The 26,214-nt window shown below is 44.6% G+C and overlaps 1 protein-coding gene across 1 annotated transcript; it reads left to right on the top strand.

Moving 5' to 3' along the window:
* On the top strand, positions 1–26,162 carry grifin (galectin-related inter-fiber protein). The gene is made up of 4 exons (XM_086000414.1): positions 1–80; positions 5,871–5,950; positions 17,032–17,194; positions 23,642–26,162. Exons 1-4 carry the CDS (start codon positions 69–71, stop codon positions 23,804–23,806), a joined length of 420 nt encoding a protein of 139 aa, XP_085856540.1. The 5' UTR covers positions 1–68; the 3' UTR covers positions 23,807–26,162.
* Positions 26,163–26,214: the final 52 nt, after the last annotated feature.

Genomic DNA, 26,214 nt, shown 5'->3' with positions numbered 1-26,214 from the left:
TCTGCTTCCCAGCTGGAACTGATGTGAGTCCAGAGTCCTCAGTGCACAGCTAGATCATAGCAGACACGATGGCTTTAAGGGTGAGTGTGAAGTTTCTAACATCTCCAGCTCCACAATTGAATTACTTATTGATTTAAAAATGTAGCTTGTCCCTCAGCATTGCGTTTGTTCATGCATTGTTAGATGGGTAGTGTTGTGAGATATATTCCACAATATAAATCCTTCTCCCACGCGCTGTGTCTTGGTTAAGTTTCATTACAGCCAGAATCAGAATGTCGAACTGAGAAGTTTTTGCTTCATTTTCAGAAATGTCTGACAATAAATCAAAGAAATATAAACTAAAATGACAGGAGAAAAGGGAATAAATAATTATCTGAAGATAGGAGTGATTCTCAGAATTGAAGAGGAATATAAATAGTTTAATTGTTAGCTTTACTGAGGGTTTTAAACTTTAAAATGCAATAAAAATTACTAATAATGCTCAGGTTGTAGCATTATGTAATATTCACACATAAATGACAGATTTAAGGAATAATGTAGAAGAATGTGTGCAGCCCCAGGGAATTAAGGAGAGGCATGCTGGATTTAAAGATGACACTATAGGTCAGTACTTTCCATCCAGAGGCCTATCCTAAACTCCCTGGTGTCGGGTATATTGTTGCTACATCACCATACTTCTTTGGAAGTATGTCCTTGTTCCCATCTATCGAAGGAAAATTTCTTCTGAAAGCACGGGGTTCATGACTACGGTAGCTAGGTGTATTATGTTTTTTGAGTGGTGATGCCTGGAAATTTCCACAGTGTGTACAGGATGTGATTGTTAAAACAGATGTCCATTTTCCACTTACTTTTGAGTCTTTGATATAAAGAAAGAATTTATATCACACCTCTCACGACCATAGGACGCACAATGTGCTTTGCAGACAATGAAGTACTTTTTTTTGAAGTGTAGTCACTGCTGAAATGTAGGAACCGTGGCAGCCAATTTGCGCCCAGCAAGCTCTCACATGTGATAATGACCTGATAATCTATTTTAGTGACATTGGTTGAGAGATAAATGTTGGTCAGGACACCAGGGAGAACTCCCCTGCTCTTCTTCAAAAAGTGCCATGTGATCTTTTACTTCCACCTGAGTGGGAAGACAGGGCCTCGGTTTAACGTCTCATCCGAAAGACGGCACCTCCGACAGTGCAGCACGCCCTCAGTACTGCACCGGGAGTGTCAGTCTAGATTTTGTGCTCAAGTCTCATGGAGTGGGATTTGAACCCACAACCTTCTGACTCAGAGGTAAGAGTGCTACCATTGAGTCACGGCTGATAATTATTTATAACAATTCAATTAGTTCTTTTATCATCAGCATACCTAATATCAGGGCTCAAGCCAACATATAACCCTGATTTTGACCACATCTGTTTTTGGATTTGGCAAAATAATCTACTGCACAATGAAGAAACAGTTAACCGTGACTGATCTTTCAGCTCACCTATAATTCAAACTGAGGTTTACAATGAAAGATTATTCCTAAATTAGAGGTGAACAATAAGGCTGTGAGTGTCTAGTAGAGCACATTTCATTTTGAAGTTGAACAGCAATTTGGCTAATTCCAGGTTTGGATTTATCAGATAGAACACTATCCCCATAATGTATTGAACCTTTCAGAGTGGAAAAGAAGTGTGGATGTGGGAGAGTGCGTGTGCGGGTATGTTTATATTTCTTATATAAGGGCATCCTCAATCATCTTGAAGTTTTGGCAGGCATGTTTGAATTCTACATGTTTCTTGTTTGGGGAAAACAATATGGACCATTTACTTTCACAAATGAGTTGTTTTTGATGGAGTGCAGCCCATTGTGTTTATTAAGACGTTCAACTTTTATTTATTTGTAGCTGTCAAATCCACATCTAATCTTTATGGGACTGTTTAATTTAAATAATAATTTTTTAACTAAAGTCTTTTCGCTGTTTTTAATTTGCTAAAATCAATGAGAGCAATGCAAATTCTTGATTATTTATATCAATCTTTGCCATTACCTCCCCTCCCCCATTGTGGCAATGACTCCATGCTGAGGTATGGTTCCAGGGGAGGCAGACTCCAGAGCCTTTCCCAAGTCATTAATCTTCAAGCGTGAGCCTTCACAATGTGTGTTGGTAGGCCATTCAATCAAAGGGACATCACAGCCTAGCCGAGGCCTGTCCTCATTCAATGACCATACACACACCCTTCCAACAGATCAACATAACAAAATACGCATAATACCAGGCAATCTCTGCAACCCTAGAGGGTTTTTTTTTTAAATTCTCACCCCTAATGCAGTTTGGCCTTCCGTGTTGATTTACAGCTGCTGTGGCGCTTAAATGCCAGGTTGTTGGAGAATTTCATTAGGCTTCCGGGATGTGACAAATATCTGGATATACAAGCCCCCATTTCTGCGAGGAAGAGCCTAAATCAGTCTTCCTCCTCTGAATGGGTTGAGCATTGCAGAAGTGAATAATATCCACATCCCTGTCAGCTCAACTGTGAATGGAAGCAAAGCTTCCCTCAGGCTTCTATATGAGGTTAGAGCCAGCGTCAGTGGTTTCATATCAGTGAAGCTGGAGCTTACTCGGGATATGAAAATATCCAAATATTAGCTCAGCCCATTGAGTACTTCCAATTAGACTTCAAATCAATGCTTTTCAAGGGTTTCTTATACACGTCTCATTTGATGCAGATTTCAAAATATTTAGCCTGTGGCGAATTGGAACTTAATATATTCATCGCTATCAAACATATTTTCACTTATAATACACTAATGCACAGACTTAGAGAACTAAACTGAATGACTGCACATATTACAACTATCTTTAAGTTCTTGAACTGTCTGGGCACTAGACACTTCAATACTAATTTAATTGCTTGTGTTTTATTCAATTTATTCACATTTGCTGAAAAGCAATCAAATAATTATTCATTTACAATCTGTTATCGCATACTCCTCAATATAATAGATGTTTTTCCAGCTCCCAGATTGTAATCTTCCACATTGTACAAGGTGGGGCAAGATCAGTTTTTTAAACAACGAAACACATACTTAAAAATGAGGATAGAAAGGACTATTGATGCTGTTAGCATGCAGACACATATAACACTCATATCAATGTTTGCTACTTTAACTTCCGACCACATATCCACTCCATCATCAAGACCGCCTATTTCCACCTCCGTCACAGCACCCGCCTCCACCCCTACCTCAGCTCATCTGCTGCTGAAACCGTCATCCATGCCTTTGTGACCACTAGATTTGACTATTCTAACGCTCTCCTGGCCGGCCGCCCATCTTCCACCCTACATAAACTTGTGCTCATCCAAAACTCTGATGCCCATAGCTTAACTCGCACCAAGTCCCGTTCACCCCTGTGCTTGCTGACCTACATTGGCTCCCAGTCCGGCAAAATCTCCGTTTTAAAATTCTCATCCATGTTTTCAAATCCCTCCATGGCCTTGCCCCTCCCTATCTCTGTAACCTCCTCCAGACCTACAAGCCTCCGAGATCTCTGCGCTCCTCCAATTCTGGCCTCTTGCGCATCTCTGATTTTAATCGCTCCACCATTGGCGGCCGTGCTTCCAGCTGCCTGGGCCCTAAGCTCTGGAATTCCCTCCCTAAACCTTTCCGCCTCTCTACTTCTTTCCTCCTCCTTTAAGACACTCCTTAAAACCTACCTCTTTGATCAACCTTTTGCTCATCTGTGCTGATATCTCCTTCTGTGGCTCGGTGTCAGACTCTGAATGCTAACAGTCTTGTGAAGCAGTTTTGGAACATTTTGCTACGTGAAAAGCACTATATAAATGCGAGTTGTTGTTGTTTTGTTTGTTTATTTGTTTTTTCTTCTTCTTCTTCTTCTCTGTTCTATCCAATCACTACAGTGATGTAACGCTCGTAAAAGAGCAACAAGACATTGAACAAAACCCAATATTAGCGGCACCTCAAACAGCCCCACTTGACTAATCAAATCCAAACCTTTAGCATAATTGACAAACATTTAAGAGTACCTCCTCATTAATGGACACCACAGATTCTGATATAAGCTGGATATTCATTTGCCTCTCTACTGGGACAAAAACTGACTTGTTATTCAGAAAACTCTATTTATACTTTTAGTTTTAAACTTTCTGCAATGATTGTAGGACGAACATTGCTAGAGTGACTGAGTGAACCTATCGTTCATCATGATTATATATCAGACCATCATGAACCTGGTGCCATGCCACCATTCCTTTCTCATTTAGCTGATCTGTAAGCAGTTATATTACAATAAAGGGATGCTGACAAAGATGATGCAAATGGGGAAAATGAGAGCAACTAAGTGGTTCATGCAATTGAACAATTAACTCTGGCAATAAGTCAAGTTCAAACCAATTTGCTCAGGCCCTTCTCTGTTCTCAGCCAGAGAGAGGACTATATGATAGCAAGGTATGAATGGAGGGGGTAAGGGTGCTGCCTTGGTTCATGAAATCTAGGCCTAGAAATTCAGTTGGCTGCGCCAGCCGTTAGCGCCTTAGGAGGAGCAGATCTCGAGCGCTAGGCACTTAGCGCCCAGGCGCAGCGCGATCTGCGCCTCGCCCCAACTTCAGTAGACATTTAGCGCCGGCGTAAAGTCATTGCGCGTGCTCATCTGCGCGCGCAGATCATGACGTCATTTCGTCGTGCAACGCCCTTTGTGCGCCCGGAACCGGAACTTCACTCGCGCCGCCCCATTGTGCGCCTGGCGGCCCGAACGACTGTGAAGTGGAACGGTACACAGCCGAGGCGGGCCGCGGGGAGCGCAAATTAAAGGGCACTCCTGCAGTAGAAAAGGCAGCCGTTTTGCAACACTCCTTCTTTGGGAGGAGGAGGAGGAGGAGGAGGAGGATACCACATAACAAACTGATGGAGAGAAGCCCTCCCCAAAAACACACAAATACACTAGTCTCGGCCTTTCAAAAAAACAAATCCACCCTCCCCCTTTAAGAGCTCACCGGAGCCAGAGTGTCTGCCGGCAATCAGCAGCTCGCCGCACCTGCCCTGCGCCCAACTTCCGGTGTTAGCGCCCCGGGCTGCCGGCTTAGCGCCTAATGATAGTCGTGCATCACCTGTTTTAGCGCAGCAGCAACCTCTTAGGGCGATGCAACTGAATATCGGCGAAGGGGGCTCGACTTTGCACCGGGCGCAAAGTTTAGCGGCCGCCCAACTTTACCGCCCCAAAAGTGGCTATACTGAATTTCTAGGCCCTAATCTTCTTCGAGCCAATCATAGACCCCTATTTTAAATAGTCACAGATAAGTCTACAACCTCAACTGTACTCCTTCTCCGAACTACAGGAAAATGAAGATTGGCAATCAGCCAGGGAGGGGACTAAATCGGAAAAAATTATGTGTATATTAATTTACTTATCTACTTACTTATATCTCATTGAAACGTATAAAATTCTGACAGGCCTAGACAGACTGGATGCAGGGAGGATGTTTCCCCTGGCTGGGGGGGTCTAGAACGAGGGGTCACAGTCTCAGGATATGGGGTAGGACATTTAAGATTGTGATGAGGAGACATTTCTTCACTCAGAGGGTGGTGAACCTATGGAATTCTCTACCACAGAAGGCTGTGGAGGCCAAGTCACTGAATATATTTAAGAAGGAGATAGATAGATTTCTAGACACAAAAGGCGTCAAGGGGTATGGAGAGAGAGCGGGAATATGGTATTGAGATAGAGGATTAGCCATGATCATATTGAATGACGGAGCAGGCTCGAAGGGCCGAATGGCCTACTCCTGCTCCTATTTTTCTATGTTTCTATGTTTCTGAAGAGAAATGTGTTGCTTTAATAAAATGTTATTAATCTTTCCTTTTTTGGGCAGTTTGAAGCTGTGTGTCCCGAGGGCCTGTGCCCTGGTTGGAACGTGACACTGAAGGGTGAACCACGCTCAGAAGCCAAAAGGTAATTGAAGAGCACGCTGTCTGCCACAGTCATTATATGTTCTGGTTTAGCCTTGAAGTGAAGTGGAGCCAATCCATACCATTTCAGAACAGATCCCTTCTGTTCACACATCAGCAGACATTAGAAATATTTCTGCAAATCAGCTGGAGTTCCCACTCCTGACCTCGATTCAGTGGTCGATTCTGGAAGTGCTCATGTGTGTGTTTGTGGCTATCCGGTGAGGGCAGAAGCAGACCAGACTCCGATGCTCCTCCTCCCAGCTCAAATTGCTTGCTGAAACTCACTGTCAAGGCTCACACATTTCATCCTTTTTTTTGTCTCTCCATCTCCCACTGTCTTTTCATCTCTGTATTTTCTCATTCTCTCCCTTACTCGTCGCCTCTGTCTTTTGGTCTTCTGCATACTTGGTGTACACTATTTTGAAGCACTTCAAATGGAACTCATTGGGCCAGATTTTCAGTGTGCCGTGAGGCGGGTTTTCAGGCGTGCAGGGGGCAAAAGTCCCGAATTCGGGGGTCCCGACACCATCCCGCCCAAAACCCGCCTCCACGTAAGTTTCAAGGGAGGCGGTTACCCGCCCCGCAGTGGGATCCGCCGACCCGAGGCGGGAAGGGATTAGTGCCAATGAACTGCCTGTTAACAGGTAGTTAACAGGCAGTTTTTAGCCTAATCCCTATTTTGAGGGGTGTCATGTGGGATTCTCGACGGCTCCAAACCACGCCAGGTTAGAGCAGGCGGGCCGTCGGGTTGAAGGACTTGGAGGGGTCGCGATGTCGGTGTTCAGGTGAGTGATGAGTGCATGAGTGCAAAGGTAAGTGTGTTTGGTGTGTCTAAAGTGTGTAAAGAAGTTTTACTTACCTGTACTTCCCTTAACAGCCTTTCTTCCTCTAGGCGTCGGGAGTCCATCACTCAGCCAGAACTGAAAGCTGAATGGCTGCGATCTGTCAAAAGTGACAGCCTTCAGCTTTTAGTGCCAGTGAGAGTTCTAACTGAGTCTGCGTAGAAGGACTCAGGTTAGAAGTCAGACTGTCAGTGTTTGACAGCTTCAAACAGCTGTGAAACACTGATATTTCATCTGTCAAAAACTCTTGTCAGATGAAATTTCAGTCTGTGACGTCACCTGTTGCTGGGTGGCCCTTTAATTGGCCTGCTGAGCCCACTGGGCGGGCTCAACAAGGTCAATCAAAGGAAAATCGTGTCGATTGGCCGGACATCGATGGAGGCAGGACTAAAATCCGAAAGTTGTAGTCCGGCCTCCTTCCCGACAGCTTAATGAAAATCCAGCCCATTCTGTTTCTGTTAATTTCCAATGCTCTGGAATCCACCCCATGTGCATGTTTCAGAGCTCTGGCAGCAACACAAACACAACTACACGTGCAAATATGTTAGATGTTCGGAGGTGGTCCCTTCCCAGAAATAGTGGACCTCTGGAACAGGCCCGTCCAGTGAACACAGCATTCCCAAATTCCATCAAGTGAGAGCTGGACTTGTTTCTAGCTGGGGCGGAGATCACACCATACAAAAATCAGGGTCCGAGTGGTCTCCTGGACTAGTTTCGATCACCTAACAGGGTCAGAGAGGAATTTTCCAGGTCTCTTTTCCCTAATTGGCTTAGGTGTTTATCTGGCTTTTCGCCTCTCCCAGGAGATCGCATGACTTTTAGGTGGGGTGGGGACTGTATATGTTGTGATGCACAAGGCATCGCAGCTGTGTGGGACAGGCTGGATGAACCAGAGGGTCTTTTCCTGTCCGCCATTGCTCATATGTTTGTAAAAATCACAATTAGGATTTCAGCTTTTTGGACATTTCCAGATGTTGGTGAAAGTTCTGCACAACTGCACTGCTGACTGGAGGAGCTGTCTAGGCCCTCAACCCAGATATGGTGAGAAAAAACAAAAGCCTGTAGCAGCTTGTATTCAATCACACCCTTACCTCCACCTTTGATGCTCTTGGCCCCATTAAAACCATTACTATCTCTCACCCTGGTTGATCCCCCTGGTACGGCCTCCATCTCTGCTCCCTTAAGTCCAGGAGACGCAAACTTGAACACTTATGGTGGACAACTGGTTTAGCCATTCATCGCCACATCTGGCTGGACCTCATCAAACACTATCGGGTCCTCTCTGCTCTGCCAAAATGGCTCACTGTTCCAGGATCATCCTGGAATGCCCCTGGCTTACCTTCTCCACTGCAAACCGTCTTGTTAAACCCCACACCCCTGCCTCCGCCAGTCTCACCTCCAACAACAAGTGTGTGGAGCTCATGGACTACTTTGTCACTAAGATTGAGGCCATCCATTCAGCTGCCTCTGTCACTTCCCCCCTTTGCCTAGCCCACCAACTCAAACTTCCCTTAAGGCTTCCCCCCCCGACCCCTGTCCAAGCCCTGAACTTGCATCTTTCTCTAGTTTCTCTCTTACTTCCCCTCATGCCCTCTCCGAGCTCATCTTGTCCATGAGACCCACCTCCTGCTCCCTTGACCCTATTCCCATCAAACTGCTAACCACCCAACTTCTCTTTCTGGCCCCCATGTTAGCTGATATTGGTAATGGTTCACTCTCCTCAGGTACTGTCCCCCTCTCCTTCAAATCTTCCATCCTCACACCCCTCCTCAAAAAAACACCCTTGGCCTCTCTGCCCTTGCAAACTACCACCTCATCTCCAACCGCCCTTTCTTCTCCAAAGTCCTTGAACGTATTGTACATGCTCTGTAAACTTGAGCTCATCCAAAACTCTGCTGCCTGTACCCTAACACGCACCAAGTCCCGTTCACCCATCACCCCTGTGCTCGCTGACCTACATTGGTTCCCAGTCTGGCAATGTCTCAATTTCAAAATTCTCATTCTTGTTTTCAAATCCCTCCATGGCCTCACCCCATCTTATCTCTGTAATCTCCTCCAGCCCTACAATCCCACCCCCCCCCCCACCCCTGAGATCTCTGTGCTCATCTAATCCTGGCCTCTTGCGCATCTCCGATTTTCATCGTTCCACCATAGGCCCTTTCTCTGGAATTGCCTCCCTAAACCTCTCTGCCTCTCTACGTCTATCTCCTCCTTTAAAGCGCTCACAAAAACCTGCCTCTTTGACATGTCCTAATATCTCCTTATGAGGCTGGGTATCAAATTTTGTTTGATAATCGCTCCTGTAAAGCATCTTGGGATGTTTTACTACGATAAATGGACTAAATAAATGCACGTTATTGTACCGCCAGAGTCTGACATTTATATTTGCTGCCACTGACATTGTTTCTTTAGTAGCTTGGAGAAAAAAACCTCTTAACATGGCACCTTGTACTATAAGAGACATTGGTGCCACCTCATTTATATTACATCTGTGCACCTGTCATCAAAGTCAAGGCTGCAGTCAGTGCCAGCACTGTAATACAAGAGCAGACTCTGTCTCGTTGTCTCCCTTTTATCATTTACCTCTTGCTCTCTGTCATGGTCTCATGTCAAATCTTTTTCTACGCCTGTCATCGGCTCCTTTCCTTTCGGCCTTTGCACCCGTCGGTCTCACTCCGTTACACATCTTAAATTAAATGTCCTTGGTCAGTCAAAGTGCAGTTGTTAATTGATAAAGGTTGACATTGCACCTTAACATCAACAGTATTTACTTTCTGGCAAATTAATGGAATTTGAAATGACAGAGAATGCTGCAAATGGAAATGTAACGCTGCTATGGTGTGTGTGTAGGGAAGAGGGTTACATTTGAAACACACAAATTGTGGTTCAATTAAAGACTGCAGTCACATTTTGACTTCACGCCCAGAAGCTGGCAGCCTTGCCTATTCTTCAACCTCTAGTAACACCTGTAGAAACGGCCATGATCCGAGTTTGTTTATCTGCCCACAAAGACACTGGACATTGTCAAATGAGTGCTATTTATATAACACTCTATCCGAGATTGCCTCACTCAGCACAGGCAGGGGAGCGAAGCTGAAGCCTTAAAAAAAACAGAAAACGCTGGAAACACTCAGCAGGTCAGGCAGCGCCCGCGGAGAGAGAAAGACTATTAACGTTTCAAATCGATGACCTTTCATCAGAACGGGAGTTGAAACCTATCTGCTGTGTAAGGCTCAGCTCCACACAGTGCGGTACATTCACCACTGAGAGGTTAGGTGCCCCATCTTATTTACATTTGTGAAGATCTCCTCGTGTGATAGGACGACATGCTACTAATTCATACCTGCACTATACACAGGATTAACTACAATAAGCAACAGTGGTACGGTTCTGATGAAAGGTCATCGACCTGAAATGTTAACTCAGTTTCTCTCTCCACAGATGCCGCCAGATCCGCTGAGTGTTTCCAGCTTTTTCTGTTCTTATTTAAGAATCTCAGCATCTGCAGTATTTTGCATTTGTTGCAGTCGTACAGGACGTTATTGCCATGCGCTGATAGAGCACATTTGACCTCCGCTGCACCATCATGGGGAGAAGCTGAAAAGGAAGAAGCGAGCCAAAGCGCTTCACAACTAATGAACCTTTGAAGTGTAGGGACTGTGGTTATGTGGGGAAATACAGCAGCCAATTTGCACTTGAAGTCAGGAGCTTCACTACAGAGGAGAGAAAATCAGGGAGTTGCTCTGAGCATCATTTCTACACTTGCCAGTGGCTGGTTTCAGAGTGGCATTGTCAGAGGCCTGAGAGTATTTGTGATATTGCATGCAAGGCAGATAAAGGCACGAGGATATCTTAAAAAAAGGAAGTACCAGTTCCTGGCTCAGCAAGTTTATTTACAATAACAACAACAACTTGTATTAATATAACACCTTTAACGGAGTAAAACATCCCAAGGTGCTTCACAGGAGTGTTATAAAACAAAGTTTGACACCGAGCCACATAAGAAAAAATTAGGGCAGATGACCAAAAGCTTGGTCAAAGAGGTAGGTTTTAAGGAGCGTCTTAAAGGAGGAAAGAGAGGTAGAGTGACGGAGAGGTTTAGGGAGGGAATTCCAGAGCTTAGGACTTAGGCAACAGAAGGCACGGCCGCCAATGTTTGAGCGATTATAATCAGGGATGTTCAAGGGGCAGAATTAGAGGAGCGCAGATATCTCGGGGGGTTGTGGGGCTGGAGGAGATTTCAGAGATAGGGAGGGGCGAGGCCATGGAGGGGTTTGAAAACAAGGATGAATCGTGGAATCATAGAATCGTTACAGCACAGAAGGAGGCCATTCGGCCCATCATGACCATGCTGGCTCTCTGCAAGAGCACTTCAGCTAGTCCCACTCCCCCGCCCTTTCCCCATAGCTCTGCAATTTTTTTCCCTTCAGATACTTATCCAATTCCTTTTGAATGCCACGATTGAATCTGCCTCCACCGCCCTTTCAGGCAGTGCTTTCCAGGTCCTAACCATGTCATCTCATGTCGCCTTTGGTTCTTTTGCCAGTCATGTTAAATCTGTGTCCTCTGGTTCTCGACCCTTCCGCCAATGGGAACAGTTTCTCTCTACCTACTCTGTCTGGACCCCTCATGATTTTGAACACCCCTATCAAATCTCCTCTCAACCTTCTCTGCTCTAAGGAGAACAACCCCAGCTTCTCCCGTCTATCTATGTAACTGAAGTCCCTCATCCCTGGAACCATTCTTGTAAATCTTTTCTGCACCCTCTCTAAAGCCTTCACATCCGTCCTAAAGTGCGGTGCCCAGAATTGGACACAATACTCCAGTTGAGATTGAGAATTTTAAATTCGAGGGGCTGAAAATTCAGTAGGGTTAGCGCCCATTTTGCGGCGCTAGAGGGCCTAGCGCCACAATGATAGCCGTTTCTGAAATTCACTTCGGCGCTGCCATCGGCGTTAGCCGGTTGCGCTGCGCCGGCACCGATGACATCATCGGTGTGCGCAGCGTCCCGGTTGCCGTGGCAACGCGCCCGAACGCCGAAATTCAGTTGCGACCGCCTCGCCCATGGCAGCCGCAACTAAGACTCTGGCAACCGAGTCTTACACAAGTTAGCGCCGGCGCATTAAGGTCGCGCGGCGGCCGGCCGCTTTCCCGCCGGCCGCCTGCCCGCACCTCCCTCCCCGGACTCCTCCACCGCCCCCCCCCCCCGCGGAACAGATGCGTCTGGCCTGCAAGCCCGGCACTTGTCCGAGGTGCTGGGCTCATTTTTGAAAAAATCAAACGGCCAGCGATCGGGTGAAGGCAGCGCCTCCTTAACGGGAGGAGGAGGCCTGCACTTCCCCAGCCTGCCGCACCGCATCGGGTGCCGCAGCGCCGGATTAGCGCCGCAATGCGGCACTCAGCGCCCATTGGGAGGCACTCACGCCCGCCAGTAGCGCCGGCAGCCATCTGGGCGCGGCGCTACTGAATTTTTGGCGCGCGCAAGGGAATTAGCGCCGGCGCTAAATTTCCGGCGCTAAAGCCCTGGCGCGGCGTCAACTCAATTTCTAGGCCGAGGTGTTGCTGGACCGAGAGCCAGTGTAGGTCAGCAAGCACAAGGTTGATGGGTGAACGGGACTTGGTGCGAGTTAGGACACTGACATCTGAGTTTTGGATGACCTCAAGTTTATTTAGTGAATTAGCTGATCTCAGCCAGGGCAGCGTAAGGTGACATGAGTGAATTGCGGCGCCATTGTGTTAAGTAGGGGAGAATCATCCAGAGTTGCTACTTCTGATGTTGATGTGAGCAAGTGTGTGGACATCAGCTCAGGACTGGATCAGCCTCAGCTTCAAGTAGTCGTGCCAACACACGCTGTCAAGATCCACGTGTGAAGAATGTTAATTTGGGTAAGATAATGGAAGGTGCTTGGTGTGTGCGCAACAAAATCCCTGCAAAGCATCCCAGAGGAGTGGAAAGAAAATTAGAGAACAAAAAGACTCAGCCTCAAAAAAAAGAATAACATCAACAGCACATCTGGCTGGCAAAGTAGATTTTCTTCCGGAGACATTTCTATGGAAAAGAAAATTGGGCTGTCTCTATAATGGGTGGGCTCATTCCCGGTGCTACTTTTGCGCTCGGGTGGCAGGTTGAAAATCTATCCCATAAAATAATCATCAACGCAGCTTCCGGCAGTAACTTCAGCCAGGCCCCCGAGCGCGCAGATAGATCTGACCAGGAACAACTTGAAATACAAGTCATGGCCACAGCCCAGTGCCCCCCGGGAAGGAAGTGTTGATAGGGACAATCACTCAAAAAAAAAAGTAAATCCAATGTAACGTGAAGAAGTTACACACAGACCTGCAAAAACAGACAGAAAATCTGTCAGCACAAAATCTGATGGTGTTATGTTAGCCTCAGGGGAAGATTCATTCTGCAGCACACACTATTGGTGCTGTATCATATGTCATCAATTTGCTAGTTGATTATTAGAAATGTTTATCATTGAAAAGATGTAGTGGCCAATATATAAATACTACTAGCACTTTGTCACGTTGAAACGTCTCAAACGCTTGTCACATTGGTTTACTTTGGAATAGAGTGATTGTTGTTTTGGAGGCAAATGTGGCAGCCATTCTACACCAGCATGTCCCACAAAAAGCATTGTGATGAATGTCCAGTTAATCTGATTATGTTGGTAGAGGGAGGAATTTTGGCCGGGATGCTGGGAGAACTTTCTGTTCTTCTCCAAATAGCGCTGCGTAATCTTTGATGTCCACCCGAAGCATTGACGGATGGGGTCGCGGTCTAATATCTCATCCAAAGGATGGCGCCTCTGACAATGCAGCACTCTCCCAGTACTATACTGCAGGGTCAGTCCAGATTATGGGCTAACACTGAAATGAGGCTTGAATTCACAACATGCTGACCCAAAGGCAAGAGTGCTACCAACTGAGCCCCAAGCTGGCATATAAACTGAGAGTTGATGTGTGTGGTAATGCACTGTTGTAATTCTATCATCAATTCCATCAGTATGCACACTGTTTACTAACTGGAGAATCTACTAGTGGGCGTAGTCTATAGGCCTCCGAACTGTGGCAACTCTGTTGGACGGAGTATCAATCAGGAAATAGTTGAGGCTTGTAATAAGGGAACATCTATAATTATGGGGGATTTTAACTATCATATTAATTGGACAAATCAAATTGGGCAGGGCTGCCTTGAGGACGAGTTCATTGAGTGTATTAGGGATGGGTTTCTTGAGCAGTATGTAACTGAACCGACCAGGGGGCAGGCAACCTTAGATCTGGTCCTGTGTAACGAGACAGGATTAATTAAAAATGTCCTAGTAAAGGGTCCCCTTGGAATGAGTGACCATAACATGGTTGAATTCCATATTCAATTAGAGGGTGAGAAGGTTGGATCTCAAACAAGCGTGCTAAGCTTGAATAAAGGAGACTATGAAGGTATGAGAGCGGAATTGAGTAGAGTGGATTGGGAAAATAGATTAAAGGGTAAGACGATACATGATCAGTGGTGTACATTTAAGGAGTTATTTTACAACTTCCAAAAAATATATATTCCACTGAGAAGAAAAGGGTGTAAAAGAAAAGACAGCCATCCGTGGCTAAGTAAAGAAATTAAGGATAGTATTCGACTAAAAACAAGGGCATATAAGGTAGCCAAATTTAGTGGGAGGATAGAGGATTGGGGAAACTTTAAAAGACAGCAAAAAATAACAAAAAGATTGATTAAGAAAGGGAAGATAGATTATGAAAGTAAATTAGCAAAAAATATAAAAACAGATAGTAAGAGTTTTTATAGTTATATAAAAAGAAAAAGGGTGGCTAAAGTAAATGTTGGTCCCTTAGAGGATGAGACCGGGAAATTAATGGTGGGAAATATGGAGATGGCAAAAACACTGAATGAATATTTTACATCAGTCTTTACAGTAGAAGACACTAAGAATATCCCAACACTGGACAAACAGGGGGCTAAAGGGGGGGAGGAGCTAAACACGATCAAAATCACTAAGGAAGTGGTACTCGGTAAAATAATGGGACTCAAGGTGGATAAATCACCTGGACCTGATGGCTTACATCCTAGGATCTTGAGGGAAGTGGTGGTAGGGATTGTGGATGCATTGGTAATAATTTTCCAAAACTCCCTGGACTCGGCAATGGTCCCGGCAGACTGGAAAACTGCTAATGTAACACCCTTATTTAAAAAGGGCAGTAGACAGAAGGCTGGAAACTATAGACCGGTTAGCCTAACATCTGTAGTAGGTAAAATTTTGGAGTCCATTATTAAGGAGACAGTAACAGGACATTTGGATAATCATAATTTAATAGGACAAAGTCAGCATGGTTTTATGAAGGGGAAGTCATGTTTGACAAATTTGCTGGAGTTCTTTGAGGAAGTAACGTATAGGGTGGATAAAGGGGAACCAGTGGACGTAGTGTATTTAGACTTCCAAAAGGCATTTGACAAGGTGCCACACAAAAGATTATTGCTTAAGATAAAAAATCACGGGATTGGGGGTAATATTCTGGCATGGATAGAGGATTGGCTATCTAACAGGAGGCAGAGAGTTGGGATAAATGGTTCACTCTCAGACTGGCAATCAGTAACTAGTGGTGTTCCGCAGGGGTCAGTGCTGGGTCCCCAACTCTTTACAATCTATATTAACGATTTGGAGGAGGGGACCGAGTGTAACATATCAAAGTTTGCAGATGATACTAAGATGGGGGGGAAAGTAGTGAGTGAGGAGGACATAAAAAACCTTCAAGGGGACATAGACAGGCTAAGTAAGTGGGCAGAGATTTGGCAGATGGAATACAATACTGGAAAGTGTGAGGTTATGCATTTTGGCAGGAAATATCGTAGAGCAAGTTATTATCTTAATGGCAAGAAACTGGAAAGTACTGAAGTACAAAGGGATCTGGGGGTCCTGGTGCACGAAACTCAAAAGGTTAGTATGCAGGTGCAGCAAGTGATTAAGAAGGCCAATGGAATGTTGACTTTCATTGCTAGGGGGATAGAATATAAAAATAGGGAGGTATTGCTTCAGTTGTACAAGGTATTGGTGAGACCGCACCTGGAATACTGCGTACAGTTTTGGTGTCCATACTTAAGAAAGGACATACTTGCTCTCAAGTCAGTACAAAGAAGGTTCACTCGGTTAATCCCGGGGATGAGGGGATGGACATATGAGGAGAGGTTGAGTAGATTGGGACTCTACTCATTGGAGTTCAGAAGAATGAGAGGCGATCTTATTGAAACATATAAGATTGTGAAGGGGTTGGATCGGGTGGATGCGGGGAGGATGTTCCCGATGATGGGTGAAACTAGAACTAGGGGGCATAGTCTTAGAATAAGGGGCTGCTCTTTCAAAACTGAGATGAGGAGGAACTACTTCACTCAGAGAGTGGTAGGTCCATGGAATATGCTGCCCCAAAAAGCTGTAGAAGCTACATCATTACATAAATTTAAAACAGAAATAGACAGTTTCCTAGAAGTAAAGGGAATTAAGGGTTACGGGGAGCGGGCAGGAATTTGGACATGAGTCTAGGTTCGGATCGGTCATGGCCCTGTGGGTAGCGGAGCGGGCCCAGGGGCCGTGTAGCCTGATCCTGCTCCTATTTCGTGTGTCTAATTCTGTTAGATTCAGGAGATGGTTCTGTGATAGTGGATTGGCGGTTAGGATCAGATCAGCCATGATCTTATTGAATGGCGGAGCAGGCTCGAGGGGCCGATTGGCCTACTCCTGCTCCTATTTCTTATGTTCTTATTAATCTACCAATTGTCAATGCTGCTTTAAATTTCAGGTGTTTGATCCCCGGATGGTTTATTTCTCCAGTGAGTAGCTGAGCCATTCTGGCTACGTCGATCCCAGGTTCAATCCATAATTCATGCTGTGTGAGGCATTGGCGGAGACACTACAACTGGCTTCAAGTTATGTAAGGGAAAATTAGCCATGCTTGCCTACCCCAATTAGCGGATTAGTGGATATCAGGTCAGGTTTGAGGGCGTTGACCCTGAGTTGAATAGCCTACCACCACTCACAGCCAAGACTCACAGGTGAATTATAATGATCAGTGACCATGGAAACGTGCACCAACAGAGCGTCGATGACCCCAGGAGAGCAGGAGTGGGATGAGAATGACAGGATTTTGTCCTTAATGAAGGATTAACTAGGAAAATCAAAGCAGACACTGAAGGTCAGAATTAAACACAATCTAACTGTGGTTTCTCTGCTGATAGGTTTGAAATCAATTTTGTGTGTGAAAGAAGTGAAGAAATAGCATTCCATTTTAACCCACGCTTTACCGAATCATTGCTTGTGTGTAATTCCTACCTGGCCAAAGAGTGGGGCGAGGAGGAACGGGCCACAACATGTCCACTCGAGGCAGAAGAACCATTCCAGGTAATCATCCAGTGCTGTAGTAATTATAAATTTTGAAAATAACATCACATTTTTTTCAATGTAAAGTTTGCAATGCCTTGTTCAGGGGAAGGCGCAGTTGTTATCCAAGGCCAAGACAAAACTCTCTCCAGCTTAGCCTTGGAAAGACTGAAATTATCCTGTTTAACTCTCTCCATTTATTCCCGGATTACATTCCCCCCTCCCAGCTGCTCCCTCAGGCTGAGCACAATGGTGCACAATCACAGCTGGTAAGAACTCTCCCAGTGCAGTACACGGCCATGAATGCGAGTAGTTCTTAACTTTGATCCTCAGTCTGTGTTGAATTAGTCGGAGTATTCATAGAATTACACTGATATTATAACATGGAAATAGGCCATTCGACCTAATTAGTCTATGTTGAGGTAATGCCAACAGTTGTCCTAATTTCATGTGCCTGCTCTGTTCCCACAGCCCTTTATTTCCCTTTCCTTTGACTACCTACCTAACCTATTCTCCTTGCGCTAGACCCCTCAATCACTGGAAACAGTCTGTTTCTAAAAACTCTGTCCCATCCCTTCATAATTTTAAACACCTCTGTCAAATCATCCCTTAATCTCCTCCGTTCTAATGAAAACCACTGCAATTTTTCCAGTCACTGGACTGAGGAAAAAAATTGTCTAGGGCTCCAACTCTTGTTTGCTACCCAATGGCTCTGGCTAGAAAGTGTGCAAACATGGATGTCAGACAAATAAAGAACCAGACTCTGCTTCCTGTGGTTAAATATTGTACCGACAATCACTGAGTATTCTCGCACAAGGCCTGGATGAGTGCAGCTCCAACAACACTCGACACCATCCAGGACAAAGCAGCCCGTCTGAGTGGCACCCCATCCACCACCATAAATATTCACTCCCTCCACCACCGACGTACTGTGGCTGCAGTGTGTACCATCTACAAGATGCACTGTAGCAATTCACCAAGGCTTCTTCAGCAGCACCTCCCAAACCCGCGACCTCTACCACCTAGAAGGACAAGGGCAGCAGACGCATGAGAACACCACCACCTCCAAGTTCCCCTCCAAGTCACACATCATCCTGACTTGGAAGTATATCGCCGTTCCTTCATCGTCGCTGGGTCAAAATCCTGGAACTCCCTCCTTAACGGCACTGTGGGAGTACCTTCACCACATGGACTGCAGCGGTTCAAGAAGACGGCTCACCACCACCTTCTCAAGGGCAACTAGGGATGGGCAATAAATGCTGGCCTTGCCAATGACGCCCACATCCCATGAATGAATATATTAAAAAAACACAACAGCAATAGTTCTGGAGTAAAAACAGAAAATGCTGGAAACGCTCAGCAGGTCAGGCAGCTTCTGTGGAGAGAGAAACAGAGTTAACGTTTCAGGTCGGTGACTTTTCATCAGAACTTAGTTATAGTTCTGGAGCATGGCCCGTGATTGTATAGTTGCACATCAGTAAGAGTCAGAACGAGAGATGGAGAAAAATACCCACTGCAGTTTTTAAGTCGGAAAAGAGTTTCATTGCCAGTTTATATTGGGGCATATTTCCTTTGTGTGTTTATATTATATCAACAAGCAGACATGTGTAAACAGAGGTGGAGGAACAGGAGAAAGTTTTAATGATTATTCACATCTTTGCTCCGCTACTCTCAGTAGTACTCCCATCCTAAAATGGGTTCAGGGAAATTAGCAACAAAAAAACCCAAGCTTTTTTGCTTGTTAAGGCCTTGTTAACAACGTGTCACAGGCTAATCGTGAAAAACTTGCAGAGTGCATAGAGGGAAAAGGGAGGAAAGAGATATATAAAAAAAGAAATGTGGCTATTGAACTCCAGGTCAGAGATCACATTAATTAGCTTACTGAATGGGAAGATTTTGACATTTACCACAGTTTCAGTGAATATGTTCATACAAGTTAAATTAACAAGGTTGTGCAGCATAACAAATTTACAAAACATTTCATTTGCATTTGTTCCTCAGGATATGTAATTGTTCTGGCCTACACATTACAGCCCATATACAGGCCACAGAAGCAAAAACATGGTTGACATTTCTGCTGTGCTGTTACATCATATTGCTCACTTGCAGATGTGCACTTTTTATAGCCAGTTTGCTACAAAAGTAAAACTCGCCAGTTTATATTGTACACGATTCTAGATGGACAACCACCTAGATGATCTCCCGAAGACAGGTACCTAAGAGCAGTGTTAATACCATTCTTCAAATTTTGCCACCAATGCATTGCTTGACTAGCCTTATATGTCCTAAAATAAATTGACCCACACCTGAGGTAACTAATAAAAAAAGGGAATTTTAACATAAAATTATGCTTCATTATACTCAAACAGCCCACCTCACCCATAAAAAAAAACTATAGATAATTTTCTAATGTTTCCACCGATGAGTGGACTTCTCTATATTCTTCTCTGAGAGAGATAAGTGCAATTTTTTAATAAAATATTGATTATTAGTGCAGTGATTTAAAAAAAAATATGGAGTCAAAGTTTGAGAATCTGCTCATCAGCTAATTGTATATCCGCCGCATCGCTTTTTGTTCAAAGCACGCCCACTGACATGAATCTTGTCATTCATGTGGAAATGACTTATGAAGTAATACTGGGCAGCCTGCTGGTGGCGCTGTCCAGGGAGAGTATAAATACTCGGGCACGGGCCCAGCTTGCTCTGGACATTCTTTAACAGGAACTAGTGAAGGACACAACTAGATCTCCATGTTGAAAAACAGTTGATTAAAGCTTTGTTTAATATTCAGACCAAATGCCTTATAGTAGTTTTCTTACATCACCCACATTTTAGAGAATAAAATAGTCAGCTATGAATTGTGTTGGGTGCAGTGCCAAGCTCTAATTCATTCATCATGTGAAATGAAAAGAAAAAGCTTGCATTGGTATAGCAGCTTATCACGTCCTGAAGTGCTTCACGTCTAATGAATTATTTTTGAACTGCACTCTTGTTGTGCTGGCAGGCATAGTAGCATGGGCTGACAAATTGCAGATCAGATGATCGAGCCTTTAATCTCTTTGTTGGTTGTAAGGGGAAGGTTGCAGAGGATACCAGAAGAAAAGCCTGCTTTTTTTGAATAGCGCCATGGGATCTTGATTGTCCACCTAATCAGGCAGGGCCTCAGTTCAGCATCTTAACTGCTAGACAGTGGGGTAGATTTTCAAATGGCTGGCCGGGCATAATACTGGCATTGTGGATTAGCCACCCATTATAGAAATCACCAATGGCAATGGAAAATGGGGTGGTTTCTATATTGGCGGCCAATCCAGAACATCAGTTTTATGCCCAGACGGTAAGTTGATTACCCCAGTATCTCCAACAGTGCAGAACCCCCTTCATACTACACAGAAGTGTCAGCATAGACCGTAGTTCAAGCCCCGGAGGAGGGCTTGAACCCATAGCCTTCTGACTCAGCAACAAGACTGCTAACAAATGAGACAAGTTGAAACGTACAGATGTTTTAACATTGTAATAAAGTGGTAATTAAAGCATGTATTATAATCTATATGGGTTAATGTCTTGTGTCTAGCATATAACAATCACATTGCAGAGATCATAATTCCAAGATTTCACAGATTTAAGGTGATTGGCAAAAGAACCAAAGGCGACATGAGGAAAAACTTTTTTACGCAGCGAGTGGTTAGGATCTGGAACGCACTGCCTGAAAGGGTGGTGGAGGCAGATTCAATTTTATCTTTCAAAAGGGAGTTGGATAAGTATCTGAAGGAAAAAAAATTGCAGGGCTACGGAAAAAGGGCAGGGGAGTGGGACTAGCTGAGAGTGGGCACGGGCTCGACGGGCCAAATGGCCTTCTTCCGTGCTGTAACCATTCTATGATTCTATGAAAGGGTCACAGTTTATTACAGATGTAAAGCCATTAAAAAAAAAGAGAAAGAAAGCCGGTCGTTGGCAGAGAGCCTGAAACCTAGAAGCTCTTACAATTGCCCAATCAGCAGCCTCAGCACTTTATAAGCAGCTTCAATTACCTGGATTTGCCTATTGAGAGCAGTGGGCTTAAAGAAACAGGCCAGGTGATGAGCTCCATATCACAGCCTTGCTCCAGACCTCCTGTGAGCAACGCCATGGGAGATCCAGTAGTTATTACAGAAATATGGCCCTCAGTGACAACTGAAATTAAAGGGGATGTTTTTATTCAAAGCACGACCACATTTTATGGAATAAAAGAAGTCGGGTATGGATTGAGTTGGATGCACCGCAAAACTCCCTATATTATCCCGACAACATAACACAACCTCATCAAAAAAAAGCACAATATTATTTCCCATCAACGTAAAATGATGGAAATGCATATCAGGCCCTGATAGCATCTGAAAGAGAAAGTTTCAGGGGAAGCTCTTCATCAGAATTGGCATGCTCAGGTAGAACAGTAGAACAGAACTTTACAGGACTCACAAAAACAAATGTGGAAGAGAATAATTAACAGAAGTCACGAGTTCTGATATATTTCAGATTTCCAACATTCATATTTTCTCTTTTTATCATTACATATATAGAAGTACATATAGAATTTTATTCTGCCCAACTAGTCCATGCCTGTCAACTTCAGCCCCAATTTTAAGCAGGTGGGAATCCCCCGTGGAGAGTTGAACGTGAGTTTAACTTCTGACCTTGTTAGCATTTAGGAAGGCAAATGGAATGTTGGCCTTTATTGCAAGGGGGGATGGAGTATAAAAGTAGGGAAGTCTTGATACAACTGTACAGGGCATTGGTGAGACCACACCTGGAGTACTGCGTACAGTTTTGGTCTCCTTATTTAAGGAAGGATATACTTGCATTGGAGCCAGTTCAGAGAAGGTTCACGAGGTTAATTCCTGAAATGAAGGGGTTGTCTTATGAAGAAAGGTTGGGCCTATACTCATTGGAGTTTAGAAGAACGAGAGGTGATCTTATTGAAACATATAAGATTCTGAGGGGGGCTTGACAGGATAGATGCAGAGAGGATGTTTCCCCTCGTGGGGGAATCTAGAACTAGGGGGAATAGTTTCAGGATAAGGGGTCGTCCATTTAATGGAGATGAGGAGGAATTTCTTCTCTCAGGGGTTGTGAATCTTTGGAATTCTCTACCCCGGAGAGCTGTGGAGGCGGAGTCATTGAATATATTCAAGACAGAGATTTTTGAGCTACTGGGGAGTCAAGGATTATGGGGAGTGGGCGGGAAAGTGGAGTTGAGGCCAAGATCAGATCAGCTATGATCTCATTGAATGGCGGAGCAGGCTCGAGGGGCCAAATGGCCTACTCCTGCTCCTATTTCTTATGTTCATTTGGCAGAGCTGTCTCCCGACAGGGCCGACAAGTGGGAACAGGAACACGAGAACCGACGCTGCCGGGGACCCAAGCGAACGGTCCTCTGACTGCTAGCGAGGGGTTTGAAAGGAGATGCCGGCGCTGGGAGGGAGAGGCAAGGCCGGGGCTGGGGCAGTCCAAGGACTCCATGCAGGGCCCACAAGGTATAAGAAATAGGAACAGGAGTAGGTCATTCGGCCTCTCGAGCCTGCTCTGCAATTCAATAAGATCATGGCTGATCTTCTACCTCATCTTCACTTTCCTGCCTGATCCCCATATCCCTCGATTCCCTTAATATTCAAAAATCCGTCGATCTCTGTCTTGAATATACTCAATGACTGAATCTCCACAGCCCTCTGGGGTAGAGAATTCCAAAGATTCACCACCCTCTGAGTGAAGAAATTTCTCCTCATCTCAGTCCTAAATGGCCAAATCCTCAGAAACGTTGAAGAAATATACTTACCTTGACCTCTTCTGGCCACTCTGCTGACTCCCGTCAGTTCTGGTGGTCGGGTTTGGCCCTGTGCGGCTTTCCCAATTCTGAGTTAAAATCGTGCTATAGCATCGATGACATCATGCAGCTGTGATTTTTTTGAAGGCAAAGTAGGTCCCCATCTGCTCATCATGAGCAGCCCTCCCCTGCTTGTTTTGAGGTTAGTAAAAATGGTGGAGGACGTGGGAACATGGCGCAATCCCCTGACTGCCATTTAATGAACCACATGCGCTCCAAGCGGGCTGGGTTAAAATCCGGCCTTGTGTCTTTGTAGGGTAAATTCAGTAACGCTATACAGGGATCCCTCCTCAACCGCAGGGGATACGTCCCTGAAAACCCCCGCGGTTAGTAAAACCCCGGTTGGCAAATCCAGTATAAACACAATAAAAAAGAAGCTAAGCATATAAATAGCATAAAAATCATGTTTTTTTACCTTATTCCTAAATTAAAAACCACGGATACGCGAAGTTCACTGCCGTGGTTGACAAAAATAGTCGCAGAGTGGAAACCACGTATGGTAAAACCGCAGTTGGGGCGGGATTCCTTTACTTCGGGATTTGAATCTCACCCTAATATTCTTTCCTAGGCTTCAAAGGGGTTCACCTATTTATATTCTGTTTTTGTGACAGGTTGAAATTTATTCTGATGAAGAATATTTCCACGTTACGCTTGACGGAACTACAGTTTGTCAGTTCAAACATCGCGTGGAGGAACTCAAATCCATCACCAAGCTGCAAGTGCTGAACGATGTCAACATTTCCTCTGTAGAAATCACCAGAAAGCCCTTTATGTGATGTTGTGGAAATGCTAAGAGCCCAGACGGCCTCTCCTCAAACTGAAGAGCTGTGGAAGTTTGAATGTTGGACAATATAGAGCTCATAAAAAGAAAATTTATGAACTGTCAACCTTAATGAAAAATTGTGTCTAAAGCAAGATCAAATTACTTTGAACCAGAGGTTCATACTAACCTATTTCAAAAGGTCAAAAATCTCTTATGGTTTATGCATTGTTGACTGAATTCTTACACTTGACTTTACAACTCACTATCACCAGCATAACTAAAATATTAATTGAATAAAGTGGCTTTAAGAGAAAATAGGCTCCTGATTAGAGGACAGAAAAAATGACAAAAGATACCTATTAGAATAACTAACAAGTTTATGAATTAGATTACAGATTGATCAATGCACGCTATTGATAAAACATATATATATAGATATATTAATTTCCTTCCTATATAAGGCATATAAATTGAAGGAGTTGTAAACGTCTTGTTAATTTGATCATAATTCCACTTATCAACAGTATTTTGTGTATATGTGGTATAAATCAAATTGCACCTAAATAGTATAAAGGAACATTCTGGATTCAATTTTAACCCATCCGGAGATGCCAGGTGGTGAGCCACTCGCCGCAGAATACCCAGCCTCTGAACTTGTAGCCACAGTATTTATGTGGCTGGTCCAGTTGAGTTTCTGATCAATGGTGGCCGCCAGGATGTTGATGGTGGGGGATGTGATGATGGTAATGCCATTGATGTCAATGAGAGGTGATTAGATTCTTTCTTGTTGGAGATGGTCATTGCCTGGCACTTGTGTGCAGCTAAGGTTACTTGCCACTTATCAGCTTAAGCCTGGACATTGTCCAGGTCTTGCTACATGCGAGAATGGACTGCTTCATTATCCGAGGAATTGTGAATGGAGCTGAACACTGTGCAATCATCAGCGAACATCCCCACTTCTGACCTTATGCTGTAGGGAAGGTCATTGATGAAGCAGCTGGATAGTTGGGCCTAGGACCCTGCCCTGAGTAACTCCTGCAGCAATATCCTGTGACTGATATAATTGGCCACATGACCATCTTCCTTTGTGCCATGAATGACTGCAGCCACTGGAGAGTTTTCCCTATGATCCCCATTGACTTCAGTTTTACTAGGCCTCCTTGGTGCCACACTCAGTTGAATGCTGCCTTTTTTGCAAGGGCAGTCACTCTCACCGCACCTCTGAAATTCATCTTGTTTGTCCATGTTTGGACCAAGGCTGTTAATAAGGTCTGGAGCCAAGTGCTTCTGATGGAACTCAAACTGAGCATCTGTGAGTAGGCTATTGGTAAGTGTCGCTTGATAGCTCTGTTGATGACACCTTCCATCACATTGCTGATGATTGAGAGTAAGTGGCTGGGATGGTAATTGGCTGAGTTGGATTTGTCCTGTTTTTTGTGGACAGAACATACCTGAGCAATTTTCCACATTGTTGGGTAGATGCCAGCATTATAGCTGTGCTGGAACAGTTTGGCTAGAGGCACGGCTCGTTCTGGAGCACAGATCGTCAGCACTGTTGTTGGGACCAGCACCCTTTGCTGTGTCCAATGCACTCACTCATTTCTTGATATCACGTGGAATGAATTGGATTGGCTAAAGGCTGGCTTCTGTGATGGTGGGGACTTCAGAAGGAGGCTGAGAAGGATCAGCCACTTGGCACTTCTGGCTGAAGATAGTTGCGACCGTTTCAGCCTTGACTTTTGCCCTCACGTGCCGGGCTCCGCCATTATTAAGGATGGGGATCTTCATGGAGCCTTCTCCTCCCGTTAGTTGTTTAATAGTCCACCACCATTCGCAACTGGATGTGGCTGGACTGCAGAACTGTGACCTGATCTGTCAGCTCTGTCTATAGCATGCTGCTTCTGCTGTGTAGCATGTATGCAATGCTGTGTTGTAGCTTCACCAGGTTGGCACCTCATTTTTAGGTACATCCGGTGTTGCTCCTGGCATGCACTTCTACACTCCTTCTTGAGCTAGGGTTGGTCGCGTGGCTTGATGGTAATGAAGGAGTGAGAGATATGCCAAACCATGAGTTTATTGGTTGTGGTGGAATACAATTCTGCTGCTGAAGGCCCACAGCACCTCATGGATGCCTAGTTTTGAGCTGTTAGATCTGTTCCTAATCTATCCCATTTAGCGCTATCAAATCAAATCAAATCAAATCAAATCAACTTTTATTGTCATTGTTAGTGCACAAGTGCAGTACAACGAAATGTAGGCTTGCGGCTCCCGAGAGTGTACATTTGGATTAAGACATTTAAACATTCAACATACATTTGGCTTGTAGTATATTAACATAAATATAACCATAATAAAGTGCATTGGCAGATGTGCAGGCTTTAGAGTTTATTTGTGGAGTTCAGTAGGATGACAGCCCTGGGA

Source organism: Somniosus microcephalus, chromosome 11 (assembly GCF_052327205.1).
Source record: "Somniosus microcephalus isolate GS21.2 chromosome 11, FLI_Smic_1.0, whole genome shotgun sequence".
NCBI lineage: Eukaryota > Metazoa > Chordata > Chondrichthyes > Squaliformes > Somniosidae > Somniosus > Somniosus microcephalus.
Note: the sequence above shows the minus strand (reverse complement) of the source record. Positions and strands in the feature narration are given on the sequence as shown.